This window comes from Falco rusticolus, chromosome 7, assembly GCF_015220075.1.
Source record: "Falco rusticolus isolate bFalRus1 chromosome 7, bFalRus1.pri, whole genome shotgun sequence".
In the NCBI taxonomy this organism is placed as follows: domain Eukaryota; kingdom Metazoa; phylum Chordata; class Aves; order Falconiformes; family Falconidae; genus Falco; species Falco rusticolus.
Window position 1 is genome coordinate 6063021 of NC_051193.1, and position 21193 is coordinate 6084213.

The 21193-nt window shown below is 47.0% G+C and overlaps 1 protein-coding gene across 9 annotated transcripts in view; it reads left to right on the forward strand.

Moving 5' to 3' along the window:
* DPP8 (dipeptidyl peptidase 8) overlaps positions 1-18637 on the forward strand; it is a 35053-nt gene extending 16416 nt beyond the window's left edge. For 6 of the 9 annotated variants that reach the window (XM_037394727.1, XM_037394728.1, XM_037394729.1 and 3 more), the window contains 8 exons: positions 640-792; positions 1420-1555; positions 2344-2489; positions 3315-3461; positions 4213-4365; positions 6419-6561; positions 7291-7402; positions 8007-8358. In XM_037394727.1, coding sequence (XP_037250624.1) covers positions 640-792; positions 1420-1555; positions 2344-2489; positions 3315-3461; positions 4213-4365; positions 6419-6561; positions 7291-7402; positions 8007-8129 — 1113 coding nt within the window. In that variant the 3' untranslated portion in view covers positions 8130-8358. Of the gene's footprint in view, positions 1-639; positions 793-1419; positions 1556-2343; positions 2490-3314; positions 3462-4212; positions 4366-6418; positions 6562-7290; positions 7403-8006; positions 12523-18556 lie in introns of those variants that run through there. The other 3 variants (XR_005105329.1, XM_037394732.1, XM_037394733.1) reach the window with 3 other exon arrangements.
* The last annotated feature ends 2556 nt before the right edge of the window (positions 18638-21193 follow it).

A 21193-nucleotide genomic window follows, 5' to 3' on the forward strand; every position in this document is an offset into this window, starting at 1 on the left:
AGTGTTCTGTGAGCTTGCACAAGGAGGGAAGGAATGCTTCTTAAACTGCTGCTCTTCTGGCTCTGAGCTGGATGAATTCTTTGATCATTTGAAACAAACAGCAGTTCTAGGAGAACTGTTTGACTGGTCTGAACTTCATACACATCTTTGAATCCTTCCTGAACGGTAACTGGAAGTGGGCTTAGGGAATGAGGTGTGTAGGTTGACCTGCCGAATCTGTTCTGCGCTCTGCTCAAAAAGAGGGGATTACTGAGGAGTATTTAACATAGCAGTGGTTTACAGTCAGCTGCTGCCTTGATTTCCATTGGTGGTTTTTATCATATGTGATTTAGGAAAGAGAAGAGTGGGGAGGTGACAAAGAATGGGGGACAGAGTTATTTAGCATAGTAGACAGTAGGGGAGAGTGGGAAGAGTAAAGGACCTACCTACGTAAGAGAGTTGAGCAACAAGTGCAAATCATAACCGACAGAGTTGTGGACAGTGAGAACAATCATTTATCTTATTCTTTGCAGATTGTTGGGCTGTAACTCATCTCTATGGAAGTGGGGCGGTGGGGGGAGACTTGGAGGTGGTAAAACTGGGTATTGTTTTGGAAAGAAACGATATTGAGGGATGTATTGTTTGTTTCATTTTTGACAGATCTATGTTGATGAAGCCAAAAAACTGGTGTACTTCCAAGGCACAAAAGACTCACCTTTAGAGCATCACTTGTACGTTGTTAACTACGAGAATCCTGGAGAAGTAAAGCGGCTGACAGAACGTGGTTACTCTCATGCCTGCTGTGTCAGCCAGGTACCTGTCTGCTTGTGAGGTCCTGTATAGGCAGGGCTGGCTGGCTGTGCTGCGGCTTATCACCAGTCTTGTCCTTCATCAGTCAGCAGACAAGGCTGTATTTGACTATAACTGTTTTATGTGCTCATATATGTTGTACAGTGAGTGCATAAACCTGCCCTGGAAACCAGATTTGACCTCCCTGTGCAGTTGCTCTTCAGCTCACTTCAGGCAAAAGGAGCCGGGATGAATTTTTTGAAACTGTTGGAGCCTGACACTTTTCACCTGAAGTGGGCTACAGAGCAATCACCAGAGGAGATGAGCCTGTGGCAGTGTTCAGAGGGGTTCCAGGCATCTGGAGCCGTGGCCTGTTCAGCTGGGAATGCTTTACCAAGAAGAGGATGTGTGGCAAGGTCCTTGTTCCACTGTGGGTTTTGCAGGTGTACTTTTGGCTTTGGAGTGTGAATAACAGTGTGCTAAGGACTGTAGCTTCTCGGAGTCTATCTGCTGTTCTCAGAAGTGCTCAGACTTCCAGGGTTAATTTGATCCATAAACATCTTCTGAAAGATCTAAATGCACAATGAAATGATCACTTTTTCTTGTGTCACTGCACCAGGGAGTTCAAGAAAATGTTTTTTTTCCCCCAAGGATTGTGACATGTTCATCAGCAAGTTCAGTAATCAGAAGAACCCACACTGTGTGTCGCTATACCGGCTGACAGGACCTGAAGATGATGCAGCACACAGGACAAAGGAATTCTGGGCTACCATTTTAGATTCAGCAGGTAACAGCATGGATGAGGAACTGGAAAAGGACAACCAGGATCACAAAATTAAAGATGTCCCAGGATATGTTTGTTTGAGATTTGCTGCTGTGGGTGACTAGACTTGTCTCTGAAACTCATGCTTGTGTGAGTTCTTGGAAGTACAGGAGTGACGTTTTCAGCTCAGCCACAAATGGGTATAAACTAGCCATGAAGGAATTTAGAGTGGAAATTACCAAGTTTCTGCTGCCAGAGTCAGTAGAAACTGTAGACAGCCAGTTTTTGCATTGGGGGAGAGGTTTAAGCATGTTCATTTACTCTGTGCTATATGCCTGCTAATGAGCATGCTTTTGAGCTTCTGGGGAGGGGTGTACACTTCTTAGTTGTGTGCTGCTTCCTACTCATGTCTTTGTGAGACAGCTCTTGGGATTTTACTTTTTCATTGTGTTTCTGTTCCCTTTCATCTCTCCTTCCCTAAGGCATACTCCACATCCTGTGATTTCCATGTGTTAATGTAGTGAGTCCTCAGTGGGGTTAAGAAGGGATGGGATACCTGTAATGGCTGTGTCAGGGGAGAAGAGTTACTACTGTTCACAGGAGAGTAGGGATGGGGACGTGATGGGACTGAGAAAGCTTCCCTAGGACTGGGACATTCTCAGTCTCTGCCTGGTCCCAGCTACATCCACTGGAAAGCGTGGGAGAGCCCTGCTGGGATTGCAGCAAGATTGGTGATGGGTCAGGGCTGAAGCAGAGCTGCATTATTCATTCGTTCCCTTTTAAACTAGGCTCTCTGTTCCCTCCCATGGCAGGCCCTCTTCCTGATTACATTCCCCCAGAAGTGTTCTCCTTCGAGAGCTCCACGGGGTTTACGCTCTATGGGATGATGTACAAACCTCACAATCTGCAGCCTGGAAAGAAGTATCCCACTGTGCTCTTCATCTATGGAGGTCCTCAGGTGAGTGCAGCAGTGGGGTGGGCTCGCCAGGATCACTCCACTGCTCTCCTGTATGAAAGGTTCCTGCTCCGTGCTGAGCATAGCATGTAGCATTTTGCCTGTTCAGCGAGTAGCTGCTTGGCTGAGGGTGCTGTAAGTGGTTGTGATTTCCAGGTCATGGATCAGGCCACTGCCACTGATCTGAGAATAGGTATGAACTAGCAGAGCTGGAACTGGGAGAAAGGGGTGTGCAGATAGTCCTGTTCTATCTCCCCCTGCTCCACAGGGGCTCCTGTTCTTTGTTTCCACTTCCCCCATGTGTATGTGAGGGGAGCTCTGTGTTGGCACTGACCGTTACCAGTGTGTTTTTAGGAGAGCTTGCTTCCCAGTCATTCTTGTCCCACTGATAAACAGAAGGTGAGCCCCTTAGCTCTGCTTTGTTTCTCCCAACTCTGCTGTGCCTTGCTGTGGTCCAAGGCAGCTGGAGTGAGACTTGGTGAAGGGGAAGATTTTCTCCTGGGAAAGAACAGAGAGCGGAGAGCAGAGCTGGAGCTGTAGGCTTGGCGTTGGGTTGTGCAGTCAGCAGCCACTCCTCTTGTTCCATGGTGCCGCAGTGGACTTCAGCTCTTCATATCTGTGACACAGAATGGCTTATTGCAGGGGTAAGAGAGTTTATTTCATAGCAGACCACAAGCAGGGAGTAGGGATCTTGAAAACTTTACATTATAAAAATGTGTAAGACGTTTAAAGGAAGTTAAATATAAATAAAATCTGAAAGTGGATTAGGAGGTGACCTCTGGATTTCATTACGTGTGTGGTTGTGTCATTGCTGGTCTTCTATTCCAGGTACAGCTAGTGAACAATCGGTTTAAAGGCATCAAGTATTTCCGTCTGAATACTTTGGCCTCTTTGGGCTACGTTGTTGTTGTCATTGACAACAGGGGGTCCTGCCACCGAGGGCTGAAGTTTGAAGGAGCCTTTAAATACAAAATGGTAAGTGGAGCTCTGTGTCTGGCTCTTTGTTTTCAGCCAGAGACAGGTTTGAGTCCCAGTGTTACCTGAGCTGAAGCACTGATTTGGCGCAGATGCCTAGCATTGCCTGTGTGACCCTGTGGCGTGGGAACTACGTAGAGTTGTGCAGTGTGGATTTGAGGGTGGAAAGATGCTCAGTATGGGAAAGATAGGGCATCGGGGTTTGAGGTTGCAAATCAGTTCCAGCCTGGCAGGCATAATGCAAGGTGGTTCTTAAGGGGGTCTCTGACACGCACCAGATATGCTTTGCTGCTCACGCGGAGCAGGATAGTTACATTCACAGCCTGGATTAATATTTAGGGCAGTTTCTGTGTCAGGCTGGAGAGGGTGAATGTGTTTTGGCCATGTGTACAGGCAGGGAGAGCCAGCGCCAGGGTCTCTGTTGGGAGTGGCATTTTCATGCACAGAGCCAGAACGCAGCCTTGCTTTTGTAACAGCAAAAAGTGAAAACACTGAAAATCTTACTTTTCCCCAAACAAGGAGACAAATGAAAAAAAGATAGTTAAGAGGTGGGTTAGCGTGAACTTACTGTCTTATGCGGGGAAAGGAGTCATCTTTTAGGAACATACTTAGCACTGTGAAGTGCTGGCCTGTGGCTGGGTGCTGCACAAACAGAAGCAGCCAACATCTGGAGATGGTTGCCTTTGGAAATCCTGAGAATGTAACTTTTGTCAGTAACCAACAAAATTTACCTTTTTCTCTCCCCTCCCAGGGACAGATAGAAATTGATGACCAAGTGGAAGGGCTGCAGTATCTAGCATCGCAGTATGACTTCATTGATTTGGATCGCGTTGGCATTCATGGCTGGTCCTATGGAGGCTACCTCTCTCTTATGGCTTTAATGCAGAGGTCAGATATCTTCAGGGTATGTCCATACATTGAGTACTTATTCTGATGGTGCAGACAGAATATTTCCATTAATCATATAACCTTCCATGGGTGTTCACAGCACAAAGACTTTTGAGCTTGCTCTGGACAAGTGAGGACACAGTGCTCTGGCTGTTTTCTTCAAGACCCTTCTATTTGGGTGACTTCAGTGAGAAGCTGCTTTTCTAGCAAACATTTCTTCCACAGCGTTTCTAATTAGGCTTCCAGGCTTTGGTTATTTTTTGATATTTCACAGACAACAAATCTGGGAATCTATTAACTTTTTTAAGCTAGTCCCTGCTAACAAGCACAGTACCAGCAGTCAATGGGTATCACAAGAGCAGTTATAAGGTACTGTGTGACCTTGGGCTGTCAGGATCCTTGGTTCTCCACTTGTGTTTCTGTGTGAAGCATGGTGATATGCTTTTCTTCTATAAGCCAGTTGTCGCTGTTGGGCTGGCATTTGCATTGAGTCTATACTGGTACAGCTATAGGACTCAGCTTTTCAGAGGCAGTCATAGCAGTACAGCCTCAATAATTAATACTAACAGAGATGCCTCAAATCAGAAAATTACCTTTGTGAAATTAAGTGCTGTGCTTTCCTACCTCTTCATGCAAATTTGCAACTTTTTTCCTCAGGAGTGTATGTTCTTATTTGAGTGTAACTACCCCAAGGAGTGTGGTGTGACTGCACCGTCATTGTGCTTGCTTCCCCCAGCTCCAAATGAGCCAGACGTAATCTTGACCTGATGTGAAGGTGTGGTGTTGTCCATAAGGCTTCCTGCATTGATGCAAGAAGGGTGGTTTTGTGCAAAACGCACTTGTCATCCAAGAAGCCTGGCATGTAAGAGGTGTGTGAGGCTGTTTAGGTAGGCCAGTTTTACTGGAATATCTGAGGATCTGTTCTCATGAGCTGGGGTGAGGAGGAGCAACTGTTAACCCTGTTCAGCTGAGCACAGAAGGATATTCCCTCTCTGGATCCACGTGAGAGAGCTTTAAACTTTTGGACCGTTAAGCCTGCAATAACTTAACTGTGCTGTGGTATAGCTGCACCAATCTCAGGTCACCTATGCTGAAGGTACCTTGTATAGTCTCAGCCGTTGCCTGCTTTGTGTCAGCAGAGTTCTTTGCTGTGAACCAACTAAGGGAAATGATCCTGCTGAAAAACAACACCTTCTTTTTCTCCTCCCCCTTTCCAGCCATGAAAGAATAGTTTCTTTGCAGATCTTTCCCAGATCAAGTTGCCTGTGTTGCTTCATAGCAGTGTGTTCTGAAGCAGCCAGGAGGGCAGCCTGGGGATGGGGAGAGGTACTGAAAAGAGGTTCTTGTGATTTTGTGACTTTAGACCACTGTGGTAAATGGCCAGGCTGCTGTTGGGCCAGTCTCAAAGGTGACGGTGTGCTAAGAGCTGGATATTGCTCTTGGGATGTGTTTTGTTCTTTGTGGCATCTCTTGCTTTCTCTAAGTCCAACCTGAATATTCCTGGGAGGTTTAATAATTACTTGTGTCAACTCCTTAAGGTTTGTTAAATTTTTACTTTTAAAAATACCTGCCTTGCAAAGGGTTTTATGGTGAGGTTTTTGTTTCCTTTCATCTTTCAGAAGCCTCTCTGCAAGCCAGTGGTAGCTATGCAAGGTAGTTTGCTGAGTCCTAGGGAGATATCGATCCCAGTTTCTGTTAGACATTCATATCAACAAAAGTTTTGCAACCCAAAAGCAGAGCACTCTGCATTTGGACAAAATCCCCTTCCCTCAGCAGGCCTTGCGGGTTATATGTTTAGTGTTGCTTCTGATTTGTCTGTAAGATCTTCCTAGTTTTCAGCAGCTGCCTTGTTTTCAACACATGTAGGTCATAGCTGAACTGTGGGAGGGAGAGTGAGGGTTGCTTTGCTTTTTCCACTGCAGGCTGTGGGTTGTAAACTTATCAGTGTGTTTTGGGCAATTGTAGTTGCACCGGAACAGAGCTGTGGGTGGGAGGGAAGGACATTCCTGTATCAGCAGCTCAGGTGGTGTCATTCCCCTCCTTGTCTGAGAGCCCTGTTGAACTTGCAGGTTGCCATTGCTGGAGCACCTGTCACGCTGTGGATTTTCTATGACACTGGTTACACGGAGCGCTACATGGGCCACCCGGATCACAATGAGCAGGGGTATTACCTAGGGTCAGTGGCCATGCAAGCTGAGAAGTTTCCTTCTGAGTAAGTTTGGTTCTGTCTTTTGCCTTCTACTTTTCCTACCAGGAAAGTTCAAGCCCCACAGACATGTTTTTATCTCCCTGTTCTTGGCAATTGAATCCTGGAATCACAAATGCTAATATTAAATAATAATTTTTTTTAAAAAAAAAAAAGACCAAAACCCAACACTAATAAACGTAATACTTGGATGAACATTTGCATAATTACAGGCCATTCCATGTAATCCCTTTTATACTAAGTGTAATTAAGGACTGTCTTTTATGTCTGAAGAAATGACAAACATACCTTCATATTATGATTAGCACTTTAGAACCCCATTAAGCTAGACAAAAATTAGTTGATCGGGATGCTTTCTGCATGCTTGACGGCTGTATCAGCATGGGGCTGCCTGCAGAGCAGGCCGAGACCATGGGCTTTCTTGCCAAAGAGCTGAAAATCAGCATTGATTCTGAGCAGGTGTTAAGCTGTTGTATTGTCCAAGCTAGGAAATAAAGAAGATATACAGATAAAACGGCTGACCAGGACGTGCATATGCAGGAAGAACTTACAGAGGAGGAAGGTATAGGGTTGGAAGACACGTCCATCCAGAGCGATTTACAATAGTGGAATCACTGTCTTTAATGCAGATGTTTTCTTTCTATTGACTGTTTTTGAAGGGATGTGTGTGGACTGTGAAAAGACTGGCAGGTTCTGGGATGCTGTCTAGAAATGTTTGTCTCTTGCTTTTCTCAGACCAAATCGTTTGCTGCTGCTACATGGATTCTTGGATGAGAATGTTCACTTTGCACACACTAGTATTTTACTCAGCTTTTTAGTGAGAGCTGGGAAACCGTATGACTTACAGGTAAGGCCAGAATCAGGATGCAAAGGTAATTTGCATCTGTCTCTGACTGAGGAGTCCAAAATTGGAACTTGTGACATGGCTGTGCTGGGCAACTTGGAATTCTAGCATAAAACTGTGGTATTTGACCCTAACATTTTTTGAAAAGGAGGATTTAATGAGTGAATGGAAAACATGTTAGGCAAATGAGCAGTTAAGAGCAGTTAAGGCTGCTCCTGAGGAGATGTGCAGTTTGAAGGCGTACCGCAGTGTTTGTGCAGTGTGGAACAGGGTTATGCACTTAATTAAACCCTGCTGGTTCTGAGCAGGTGTAGCCCGGGTATCCCACACTGCGCTGCAGAAGTGGGAGCATGCTGGTTTATGTGGCTCTGGACAGGATCTGCCTGTGTTCAGCCAGGCTGGTCACCTCCAGCACAGCATTAGTTGGGTTAGAGGGTGCAGGGGGTTGTCTCTGGGTTCAGGCAATGGATGATGGGGTGTATTAGCTCAGATGCAGAGTTAATGCAGGGAGATTACATCAATATTTTGAATGTGTCTCTGGGGACCAGTTTAAATGTCGGTGCCCACAACTCTTGTGGATACTTAACGACTTTATTTTATATTTTAGATCTACCCTCAGGAGAGACACAGTATAAGGGTACCTGAGTCGGGAGAGCACTATGAACTCCATCTACTGTATTACCTGCAAGAGAACCTGGGCTCTCGTATTGCTGCCCTGAAGGCAATGTAACTGACCTCTGCAGAACTCTGCTCCACTGGCTGCTTTACTGAACGAGAAGATATAGCAAACTAGAGAAAATAGCGTGGAACGTTGCATTCTGGTGCCTGCCACATGTACACACACGTACACACACACAGAGACACTTTTTTAAAAGTAAATTTGGTGCCATACAGGAGATCAAAATACAGTGATGTAATAATTTAAAGCTTAAGATGCAAATAAAATCAAATGCCTGTGGTATGATGCAGTACCATGGGTATTCTCTTGGGAGAGGAGCTGAAACTGAAAATAACGTACTTCTACAGCACCAGATCTTCACTTTTTAAAAGCATTATGACATAATTGATGTATTTTTACAGTGTGTTCCTTGGTATCTTACTACATAATACTGGATGATTTACTCACTACACAGCAAGAGTTTACCTGAATGGTTACAACTTGTATTACATTTTAAATGCTATCATACAGCTTTTGTGCTTCATGAAAGGGATGTGTCTTACTCCTTTGAAGCTGGTCACAAGTTAGACACATCACCTACATAGACGTTAATTCTTTTTTAAGAAGAAAGACTTTTAAACTGCCTCCTAAAGAATTTAAATTTTGGATTCAGTTTGGTTGATGACAGGTTCTTTTTGATGATTTCTTCTCTCCCCAGGATAATTCATACATTTTATTTTTTTTTTTTACCCTAGCAGCTTGAGATCCTATCCTGATTATACTTGATTTCAGTGAAGAAGTGAAATGATATTTTATTGTGATAACGGGCATAACAGTCTTTAATTCTGAAATGCAAACTAACAAGTCACAGAGCTGAAACTCTGTAAATTTTAAAATAAGCCTAAAAGTGCAGCCCATTTCTCATTGACGTTTTCCCCTGATGTTCATTCTGGAGCTGGTTTTGCAATACTGTTTTCTTACCGTCACATCAGCATGATACAGGTATATGCATCCTGTTACAACTGTAAAATTCAATGCTGTAATTCAAAGGTCTACAGAAGATTTGGTGAGGAGGGACCTCGCGAACACTCTTATGTGAGGCAATATGAATTGTTTCATTGAATTTCCTGCTTAATTTGAGGGACTATTTCCCAGGCTCATACTCTGTTCAGTCCTCCATTCCTGGGTCCTTTCTAGCACTGCTGTGTAGCATGATTATGATGCTGTATTTGAGAACCCCCCCCTTCTGTAGAGCTTTAGGTAACCCTGCTAAGCCTAAAGGATATGCAATCCCAGTTGTGTTTTTGCTAGTGAGGTTTTAACTAAGCAGCAGGCTTGGCTAAAAAGCATCATAAGTGTGTGGAGTAACTTTTAACTTGCAACAGGTCATTTAGGATAGAAATCCATAGCAAAATGATTCTCTTTTAATCCAGGAAATTCTCCCCTTGGGGCTTGCCTCTAAGACTCCTATAAGTTTTAATGTTTTTCTTAGAAACCTAAGAACTTCCTTTTTCTTTTTTTTTTTTCCCCCCCCCCCGTTTTGCTGCTAGAGAGAAGCAGAGCATGATTTTCTTTTCATCTTCTAAAAATCTGGAATCACTCTCAGTGTTTATGCTTTTAGTACTCCACATGTTGTAACCTTGCATTTTCCTTGCTTTTGTACTGTTCAGCTTGATCCTGAAACTCCGGGATTTAACACAATCTGGCTGTGTTGTATCAAACAGCATCAGTTGTCAGATAGGCTGCTGGGCATGTGCACCAAAGCTATCGGAGCTGGTGCAGTTACACGCTTGTAAAATCTGTGTGTAAAAACGGGATCTGGTTTTTGGCTGACACAAAAGATAGCCAAAGCAGACGGGCATGCAGTAAATGCAGATTTCCCCCCAGGTGGGAATGTTTGGTTTGGACTGGTTTTCTGGTTTTCAGATCACAGTGATTATAACTGGATGAGTTAAAACACCATTAACAGGTCAGTAACAGGCTTACAGTTTTATTTTGGGAAGGGCATGGCAGGGAAGGAGCCCAGCTCCTATAACATCTTCTCTTAGTAGTTAATTATGACTGAAGCGAATGCAGCGTCCCTACGGAGTGTGCTATAGTCAGTATTAAGACACAAACACATGTGCTGATGTATTTCAACTAGAACAACACAACAGTGAGTAGAGGCAAGTATAAGCTGTTACTATGGAACTCCATTGTGTCTCTTACGTGTTTATGCTGTATTATATATACATATATCTATATCTGTTCATATATACATATATGTATAAAATTACACGTGGATAGTATCACCTTTTCCAAGGTTGTTTATATTTTGTTCAATATTAAATTAACTTGCTTTTAGGGGTGTTATTGTTCTTTTTCTAGAGGTGGTTACCCTTGAATGTAAATGTATATGATTTCTAAGACTAAATTGATCATTTTTTTTGAAAAACAACAAGAACGGCCTTCATCAAACAGCGATTTTTAGGGAACGGAAGAACTAAATGTTATGCAGCAAACCAGGCTAGGTTTTGATTTAGCATAGGATGTCGTAAGTGCTAACATAAAACTTTTTAATAATGCATTCTTCCGCTGTTTTAAATAGATATATCTAAAAGCTATTGAAGTACAACATACTGTAAGTACTGTATTTTGCAACATAATTATGTATTTCTTTCTTTTCTACAATATTTTCTTCCTTTTTACGGTAGTTAAGCACTTTAAGACCCCTGTGCTCTCTTATCCTGTGGAAGTGCTGCGAGGATTTATCATCAGAGTTGTAGTTCTTGCAAAAGGTGCCTGCTTGTAGGTGAAGGTGTGAGAGATGCCTTCTGTGAGGTCTGATCCAGCCCTGTGTTGTGAACAACTAAAGTCCCAGTGACAGGAAAAGAAGGGCAAAGCCTGTTGCAAGTGAGACTGCAGAGGTAGGAAAGCGTTACTGCTGAGGAGCATTGCGTCAGTACTTTGGGGGAGTAGTAGTCCTGCACCTCGTATGGCAAAGTGTTGGACTGGCGCTGGGGTGGCGTGGAGAGTGGTGGCTCTGCCCTGCTCTGTGCCGCTGGAGTTGCTTGCTGCAGGATGAGGTTGCACCTTATAGTCCAGGAGATGGTAGTGTCACTCAGGAAGAGGTTTCCAGCCTGTTTGATATTTGGGGTTATACTTTGTCACTTCCTGCATGTTCAGAAATGTCTTGGTTAATGTATTGAGGGGAACTAGTGAGATCCTGGGAGAGCACATAGGTTGTCTGTGAGGCGAAAATGTGAGGAGGAATCATCCCTGTGGCTCCCAAAACAGACATTGGTATGTCCCTTTGGAGGATCTTCTGCCTTCAGCAGCGGTGTCCTCTGTGCCCAGCAGGACATCCGCTCTGAGCGGGAGCAGGATTAAGCCTTTGTTGGGTGGTGGATATTAGTTGCAGAGGTATCTTTGAGATGAATGTATTAATTTCATGCATTTAAAAATATATATATGAAATCTGGGGATATGAGCAATGAGGTGCTGAAGTCATTGAGTGTTGATGCTGGTGGTTTCTTCTCGTTTGCAGTGGTTGGGACTGGTTGTGCTTGTTTCTAGTGGAAGCACGTTCTTTTGCCCTGTTTTAACATAGCTTCCGGTAATTCCTCTTGAGTGTGCAATGTGCAAAGCTGTTGGGTTTCACCTTCACACTGAAGTTGCACCTCCTACCCCCTCTTTGTTTTCAATTATCTCTTTTTATTCAGAACAAAGTAGAATTATTGTCTACCCAGAACTGTTTAATTTTTATAAAGTTGATGAAATAATGAGTTCAAAGCACCAAGCAGAGCTTTGAAAATCAACTAACTTCATTATATTAGAATGGAAAATGCATTCCCTGCTTATTAGTGGCATTTGAGAACAGGCTATGGAAATACTTTCTGAGCGGGGTGGTGTAGTAAGGCTTTAACCCTGGCGCGCTGTACGGCTGAGCCTGTGTGGAAAATTACAGAGACTTCACAAACTCTGAGCCTGAGGGTCCCAGCCCTTATTCCCTACCAGAAGAAGTAGTTATGTTTCTGCTTTGTGTGTGTCCGTGTGTGTGGCAGGCTGTTTTGCTGCTGGTGTGATGCTCGACTTCTGATGAGGCAATAGTAGAGTATAAATAAACGAAATAATCAGCCAGATTAGGACACTGCCTTGAATTGCCTGTTTACTTGAGTACCAGAATCCTGTAAAGACTTTTTGTGTGCCCCTCATGGTTCTCTGGGCCACTCCTTTGGAAGGGGAAGAGAGATCTTCATGCGGTTTTTACTTGGATGTTCTGCACAGTAGTTCAGGTGTTTAATTTTAGAACATGAAGTGCCTGCTGTTTGCGTTAACAGAATTGCATGTCTCACTCCAGTGGGTTTATTGGTCTTCCTCCCCCACCTTTCTAGCTACATGGCTTTTAATCATGTAAAGTGGAGACATTAGTTTTGATGCATTTTATTACAAAACCTTTGTTGCAATAACGATGCTGCTAAATAAATTGAATTAAATGTTCCCCCCTCCCCCCCGTTTTCAGCTGTCTCTCTTCTTGATTTAGTAGAGTTTATGTGTAATTAAATCTCTTCTTTCATTGTGCTGTGGAAAGCGGCAATGATAGAAGATGTTTGTGTGCGTTCTGTATACATGTTGGGTGTTCAGCAAAAGCACCTGTGACTTTTCGTGTCCCTTGTGGTTAGGTAGTTTGATACAAATAAGAAGATCGGGCATTAGCTTGGCGCCACTGTTTCCCCCTCCTGAATGTTTCCGTGTGAATGCTGTCAGCAGCCTTGGCAGCCACCAGCCGGAGCTGTCGCACCGAGTACAGCGCATCCTCCATGGCTGAGGTGGGCCAAGCCCACAGGGGAGGAGGTGGTCCTGGTGTCCAGGCAGAAGTACAGAGGGACCTGCGTGTAGCAGACAAGCTCTGCCAAAAGATGTATATTCATACAGTGACCTCATGCTGGGCCTCGTGTACGTCTTTGTGAACAGTATGGGCTTTGCAGGCACCCTGATTCTGCTTAGTGCTGCCCCGAAAGGGCTGGTGGGGGACTCAGGGCAGTCAGGGTTCATGTTTTTACTCATTAATTCCTGATTTTTCACCCACAGGGAAGCACCCCCTGTTTTGGTCTCTTTCAGAACTAAGCTGGTAACTAATGGTGTGTTGATAAGTTGCATTGTGTCTCCCTCTGGGGTTTGTGAAGGCCCTACCATAATGTGCCAGAGCTTCCCCAGGAGCCTTCAGCAGCCCTTGTGCAATGCAAGCCAGGACAGAGTGTCACACCAGCAACTGGCTGTAGGCTTTTGGATTGTGGCTGGTGGTGGAACCTGCTGGTGCCTTTGAGCTAGGTGTGTAGCTGTGTCTTCATCACCGGAGAGTAGGGAGGGAGGTTTATCCACATGCTGTTCTGCCTGGAGGATTTTATTATGGCAAAGCATTTCTGTCCTCCTCCAGGTGCCCTGAGGCCTCGTGATGGCCTGCCATTTGAGGTGGGATAAGCAGGGAGAGCTACAACTGCCCTGCAGCTGCCCCTTCTGCAGTCATCAGAGACAGGGGAATCGAGGTGAGCTTTCAGCAGTATCATTTAATATAAACTCTGGCAGTTCTTTGTGCTATTTAGAAACACCGATGGGTCTTAATCCTGGAAATGTTAATATTGTAAACTCATTTTCCATCTGTGCTGTCCTGCTGGTTTATAAAATGTTCCCGCTGTGCAGGAACAGAGAGTCTGGCTCACGCTGGCACAGCCCTCTTGGGCTGGGCTGGAGAGATGGAACAAGCCTGAAGCAGCGTTTGTTTCACCCACGGGCTGTGCCAGCTGGGAGCAGCTTCAGGAGCGAGCAGCTCTCCCATGGCGAGGATGGCTCCTGCTCCTGTGCAGGCACTGCGGGCAGGGGCACGTTCCTCAGGTTGGGCTTGATAAATTAGCAGGTCGCTGCATTTCTGTGTCATGCTGACAAATGAGCGTTTTTGCTGTGCCTCTAATTCTAAATTACTTTGGAAAACGAGTTGTGGTCTTTTAAGTAACCATTTATCAACCTGTGTTCACAGAAGAGGAGGAAACCAATTCCACGAGCCGTTATGCAGTCCCACTCTCCGCCTTAGCGCAGCCACCCATTTCTTAAGCTCTGGAGATCAGTGTGAGCTTTGCATCAGGTGAAGCACCCAAAGTCCTCTGCTACGGCCGAATATCCTCACTTGGGTGGCAGTTATTTCCCAGCTATGATGCTGCCAAGTGCAGGAGGCTGAGCCCCGTGTTGGATACTCAGTTGGGCAGCACTGGATCTGCATGGAGAGGTCCAGTGGAGGAAGGAGCTGGGGCATACAGACAGGCAGGGGTGAGTGAGCTGGGGCAGGGGTGGCCCACAAGGGAGGGATGAGCTGATCCTGTCTCAACACGGTTTCCCGTCCCTGCAAGCTGAAGGACAGCAATAAATCCTACTAATCCCCCCCCCCCAGAAACACAATTTCTTTTTTAATAGTTTCTCAACAGAATTTCCCTGCTCAACCCACCCTGAGTATTCGGGCAGAGCTGCCTGAGACCTGTGGCCACCTGTCCCAGTAGGCTCTGGGTTTGAGTGCCTTGCTGATTGGCGACAGAGGCGTTTGGAGCAGCCCAGCCCTGTGCGGGGCAAAGCTGCTGCAGGGACCCAGCCCTTCCCCTTGCCCTCCTCATTCCTTCTCTCCAGGTATGCAAGGGACATGAAACAGCATTCCGGAGTCCAAAACATCCCAGTCGAGAGAAACGCAGCTGCACACCCAGCCCCCTTTGTGACACGTGGTACAGAAACACACGGTGATTGTGTTCTTCTGATGAGCTAGGAGATAGTGCTCAGCCTCCAGCTTTGTATAAAAGACTAATTTCCTGTGAGAAACCCGATGCCAGGGCCTGAGCAAGTTTAACTGCTCTCAGAGTGTTTCAGCAGGTGGGTTCAACAGCTTCTGAGCGCTGTCTCCCATCCGTAGCCACCGCTTGCACAGGAGCAAAAACCCATTAAACCCCCCACGTTTTGATTTTTAAAACACAGGACAGGTCCTGGTTAGACCAAAAAGCAGCTGTGCTCTTCAAGGAAGATGCGTGGCTTAGTGCGCTTCTAATTTTGCAGGGGAGGCATGAAAGCCACTGTCACGCCCCGTTGTGCACCAAGGGAGCCACCTGAGTGCTCTCCCCGCAGTGTTTTCAAGCCTACAGGAATACATTTGGCATCTCTGGGAGCTCTTAAAAGGAATTTGGTGGGAAAAGAGCAAAAATCCCTTTGGATGTACCAGCCCAAGAGGTTTTAAGTTAAATTCCAGACTTTTCTGGCTGTGAGCTCTGCTTGTCCTATCTTTGTTACCCTAAATACAGACATAGCTAATGTCAGTGCCCTGGTGCTTTGGTGCGAGACTTGCCGTGGGGCTGGTGTGGGGCGGCGGGACCCAGCTGGGCACGACGGGTGCATGTACCAGCTTCACCTGCCTGCAGCAGCAGTGTCACGCTGGCGTTGTCAATGGGAGGTGCCCACACACTCCAGGTAAAAAGACCTATCCTGGTTTTAATGGGCATCATTTTCAGGGTGGTTTGCCTGCCCATGGCCCCTCAAATACTGTGAAGTGTGTGTGTGCAGGGGGTGTAACAGGAAAGGGATTGTCCTGGCGTATGCTTGCACACTAGCTACAGCTGCAACAGCCCTGCTGTGAACGATGGGCTCCAGGATGCCGGCAGAGCCCTTTCCTCACTTCATTAATTTTCCTCTGAAATTCTAGGAATCTTTGAAATTTTTTTCCTATTTCTTTGGAAGAAGGGAATCTGTTTCCCGTCACCCTGGTTGGGTCAGTGCCTGGAGAGGCTGCCAGGGTGCAGGATCCTGCCTTTCCCTCTGCACCTCCGTTGACCGGCGTCAGTGGCAGCCGCAGGCCGGGGAGCGGCAGGACCCTTGCTCGGACCCAGTCCCAACCCCACCTTGGCTGCCAGGCAAGGAACTGCAGGAGCAAATGGCCACAGCATCGCAAGTCACTCTTCAGCCACAAGTGCCCTGCCAACTCATTGGGCTTTCTGGCATGGGTTTCTCCCCACTCCTGGTGAGATGTCAACAGTGGCACTTTGTGGGGCTGCTGGCTTGCCTGTTGGAGATGAACAAGCGTGCAGTTCCCATGGAGACTTGTCCTTCCCACCGCATCGGTGCAGCCGGAGCCGGAGTACTTCACAGCCTTTTCAGGCTGCAACAAAACATGTTTTCCACCATGTTTTAAAAGGGGGTTTTATTTGCAACGCAGCCAGCTAGTGGGCAGGTGTGCTTTCTGTTGCTTGCTGCTGGAAGGAGCCAGAAAATACCCTGGGTGTCAGGGAGAGTGCTCACCTCTGTGGCCTGGCACAGTGCAGAGCAGCAGGGCTTTCCCCACACTACTCTTGAGCTTCCCATGGCCACGGCACAGCAGCAACCCTGAAATCCCACGCCAGCAGCCATGGTTGTGTTGCTGTCGTGGCTGGTTGATGAAGCGATGCTTAAAATTGGGCCTTGATGCAAGAGGGCAGCTTAGCTTGCTCTGGCTGGTGCAAGTTGAATCCTTCTGTGTAAGACCACAAGAGTCCTCGTTTGGGGTTTGTGATGTTAAGATAATTTGCTCTGGAAAAGCTGCTTCTCGCTGGGTGACTGCTTTCGGCATCACGCCCTGCATGGTTCAGCCCGAGCCCTGTTTCCTACACGAGGTTCCAGCTGGCAGTCCTTAGTGCTTGCACCATGGGTGTTTCTGAGACCCAAGAGAAAGGAGTGAAGATTTAGCAAAGTCCTTTCAGGGCTGAAGCTGTGATTTATTTTTAATGTTGGGGGCCTAGTGCTGGCCTGGGATAGCGTAAGGAGAAAATCTTTCCTGGAAGAACTTACAGCCTAAGCAAAATAAACCTTCTCTTCACCTTATGGGGTTAATAATGAAACTGCAAGTGGTAGCTGAGATTAAAGGGTTGCTTTTTCCTTGAGTCTTTTCTCAAAATGATAGTTCTCCTGGCTGCCCCTGCCAACAGATCCATGAAGAACCAGTGCCATTTAACTGAGGCTGCCCAGGCACCATCCATCGCATGTTGGCTCCACAAGCTTTCCCTGCTTACTCCCCAGGCGGCAGCACCAGGCTGTGCATTTCCCAAGGAATTCCCAATTTCCAGATTTCCTCTCTTAAAAGCAAACAGCAAGGGACTGCTCTGGCAGGCAAAATCCTGGCAGGAGAAAACCTGAGATGTTGCACTTTGAATTAAGCCTTTTACAGTGTTGTTTGACAGTGTTTTACTTGAAAATTTAAAGCTTGTTTGAAATGGAAAGTCAAACTTGCAGGAATGGAGCAGAAACAGAGTTATTTGAGCCTCTGGAAGCTTTCTTCAGGTTGACTTCCAAGCAAAATTTTGTCTAAATAGACACATCGTACAACTTGATCCAGGTTACAGTTTCACTTGTATGCGCAGACTCAGTGTCCGGTGCTGCAGGGCAGTCAGCTCTTCCAGCAGCCACCTCCATGCAGCTCTGTCCCGGGAGGTGGCAGGCTCAGGTCCCCGCTCCCCACAGCAGTCCTGGGGCAGCCTCTGGGAAGGACAGCATGGAGCTGCCAGGTGAGCTCTGAACCACAGCCCCATCTTCCCAGGGCTTCCTCCCGGGCAATCACTGAGTTTCTGGTATTTCCCATCTTCTCAGGGTCTCTCGTACTTGGAGGCCGCTTACTCTGAGGTTTGCATTTCTTCAAACAGCAACCCTCCGGGGACAAATCCTGCCCTGGGCAAGGTCTGTGCATTTGGGGTCTGGTAGGAGGTGGAGGGCTCCAAGCTGCCTTAACACATCCTCAGTGAGGGAAAGAGGCCCGAAAAACCCCTTGAACCAACATTTTGTGTCAGACTCTGCTCTCATCACGCTGCTCGGCAGCATCTGTGTTTTCGTCAAGGGCCATTTTACTGCTGTGTCCATGAGAAGCGCTTCCAGGAGCTGCAAGGAGCCATTTATTAACTTCAAGCAGCTTTTTGCTGGAAAACATAACTTAAAAACCAAACAAAAGGTTGCAGAAACATGAGAGCCAGGGAAGGTGCCCAGCTGGGGCAGGATGCAGAGTGCTGGCCTGGGAGGGAGACTTCACAGAGCAAACAAAGAGCAGCTGCAGCTCGGGATTTAAGAGGCGGACTTTGCAGGGCATCGTCTTAGCCGTGCACCCCGTCTTGCTGTGGGGAGAGGATTTGGGTTGTTTTGGGGCAGTTTGGCAGTGGCAGGACATCAAGCAAGATGTCGGAGACGTCACCCTGTCACTCAACGCTGCTGGGCTGCCCGGCGGGAGCGAGGCGCCTGCAGCAGCTCTGGGTGGGTTGTCCACCCGATGGACAGGGCAGGCGTGGAGCCTGAGGAAACTTCTCCCACATTGGCAGCCAGGCTGGTACGTTGTGAAGCGGGTGGTTGGCAGCACCCGGTCTGCAGCTCGGCAAAAACCCCATTTGCCTGGCTCTGCTGTCCTCCTGGCCTTGGGCAGCCAAACCCCCTTTCTTCACACTTGCAAAACGCTTCTCAGCCTGGTTTCTTTTTTTCCCCAGCTTCTTCTCCTATCGACAAAGCTATTAGCGCCACAGAGCTCGTCTGATAAGGAAACCCGGCAGTAAGCGAATGATGACTGAAAAGCAGCGAGTTAGGAAGTCATGGTGGGAGGAAGGGGCGGTGGTGTGGGGCTGGGGGTGCAGCCCGCTCGCTTGGCACTTGGTGTGGCGCTGCTTTGCATTCTGCATTGGGTCTTCATGCCAAAAAACCACCAATTTTGCTTTTCTAATGAAGATGGTTTTGACAATTCTCTTGCGCTGTGTGTATTGTCCCCGTCCCCGCCCCTTCCTTTTCTATTCTACTTTAAATTTCCTTAGAAATATATGAGTAAATACCATGTACGTTTGTGTGGGAGCAGTGGTGCCTTGCGGTTTTATGATTTTCCCCCCAGCTGTGATTCATTGCTTTTTACATTTTTTTTAATCTATTCCCCCGCACCCCCCTCCTGCTTCTCCCTTTCTCCCGTGCAGCCCAGCAGCTGTCGTTATCAGTGAAATGACTTGACATTATTTTGCCGTACTTTGTTTCTATTCATTGATTTGTTGAATGAAAACTATTTATCCAGGACTGACATGCAAGATTGGAGCCTTTCAAGAAGAGGCAACTCTGTGGTATAATTTTGCTCCAAAACAAGCAAAGCGAGAGCTCTGCATTAAAACAGCCAGCCAAAATCCCTGGCCCTGTGATGGTGCAGAAGCCACAGCTGCAAAACCTACAGAGGTGTTTTGTAGGAAAAGCATCTTTCCTTTCCCTGCCTGGCCTCCAGGGCAGCCCTGCTGGATTATTGCTGGAGGTAAATTTGGGTTTTTCTAGGGGTGGGGATGCCGGGAGGTGTGTGGGGAGGCAGTGCTGGGCAGCAGGTATCTGAGTGCAGGTGCGTTGTTCCCCCCTGCATGGCGAGCACAGCGGTGCTGGAGCAGCATCTGGGTGTGCTCCTTTACCTCCCGTCTTCTCCATCCCCCGTGAGCACATCCCCTCTTCAATATCAGGCATCCAGCAAAAAATTACCCTCTGGATCCCTCCTGGGACCCAATAAGCCTGGCGAGAGGGTTGCACATCTCCAAAAATAGGTGCCTGCCTCTTCCCCAGTGGAAAGTGATGGGCATCTGCAGGGTGCCTGTCTCCGCCAGTCTGGTTGCTGGGTATTGTGCAGTAATATTGAGGATAGCACCGGGCGTTGAGGTTGCAACATCCATGCAGCAGGTGTTGGGGCGTTGATGTTCATCCCTGGGAGGACTGGTGAGACACGTGGGATAAGAGGCACTTGACACACAGACAGAAGTAAGGCTGGAAAATACGTCTAGGTTTTACATTGTTCACGCTCAGGTCTCCAGGCCACTGGCCACTGTGATTTTAGTTTAAGAACAACCCAAATCTGACCGCTGTCACCTAAAATGACAGACACTGGTTCCCTGCCACTGCTGCTCAGAAAAATCCCACATCTTTCGCTCCATCAATACCATCCGTGCAGCTTGAAGGACAGGTTTTGCCTGGGGAATACACTCTTGTTTGAGGGATTCAGGATCCCTTTTTCCCACAGAGCCCTGGGTCCTTTCTTCCCAGCACAATCAGCCCTCTTGCTGCTTTTCTTGCCTTTTCTTCCACCGCTTTCCCACATTCTGTTCACACCTTCATGAATATTCAGAGGCCATTGGCCATATGAAGCTATTGAGAGCTCTTGTTAACACTCCTCCTAATGACATGCACCTTCAATAGAAAACAAAAACACAGATAAGAGCTTGTTAGTGGAGACCCTTGTTCCCCACCTAACAAGGTTTCCATTGACTTGGACACTTGTGGTGACACATTGCTTGCTCTCACTGTTGCCTCTTTTGATTTGCGACTGGCTTTTACGGAGGGTTTTTTTCTTTTTTTTTCTTCCCTTTCTTCCTTTTTTCCTTTTTTTTTTTTTTTTTTTTTTAATTGTGCAGTTTTAAGCTAATTAAGAAAAAGGTCAGGTCTCCTTGAACAATGAGTTATGGTGCTACAATGAGCCCAGAGAGCAGCATGCGACGCAGCCCCAAATTGGTGGGCGATGGGCTCTCCTGCCGCACGCCACAGCGCGTGGGAAAGTTGTGCCACGAGTGGCATCGCTCTGCCCGCGCCGAGCAGAAAGAGCCATAGTTGGATCTAGAGGTGATTAAAGCTCGGTGAGAGGCTCTGAAGAGGGGCTGAGACCACCCGCCGTGGTTCCCGAGGGCTCCCTGGGTCCCAGCCTGGCTGGACATCCCCAGGGGCCAAAGCACCATCCCCAAGGCCTCGCTGGGCAGTCACTCTTCCAAAACATGACCAGACTTCTGCACTCAGGTTGCCACGCTCCTGGGATGCTCCTGGTGACATTGCTCCTGATTTATGGCCCTATAGAGAGGGCAGAGCCCCGCAGCCACTTCCCCAATGGCACCGTCTGCCGTGGGGCTTTTCCATGGGACAGAAAGCCCACCCGGCTTTGGCAGCTTTTTTTTTTTTCCATCCTCTAGTTGTGCTTTGCCTTCCTCCAGCCATCACTGTTATCTGCCAGGCTTTCATTAGGCTGGGCCCACCCATTCAATACCGCGAGATGCCTCGCTTGTTGTTGGGGTTTTTTTTGGCCACACCTCATTATTTCTGCTATTATTAGGCTCTCGCAGCATTGTTTG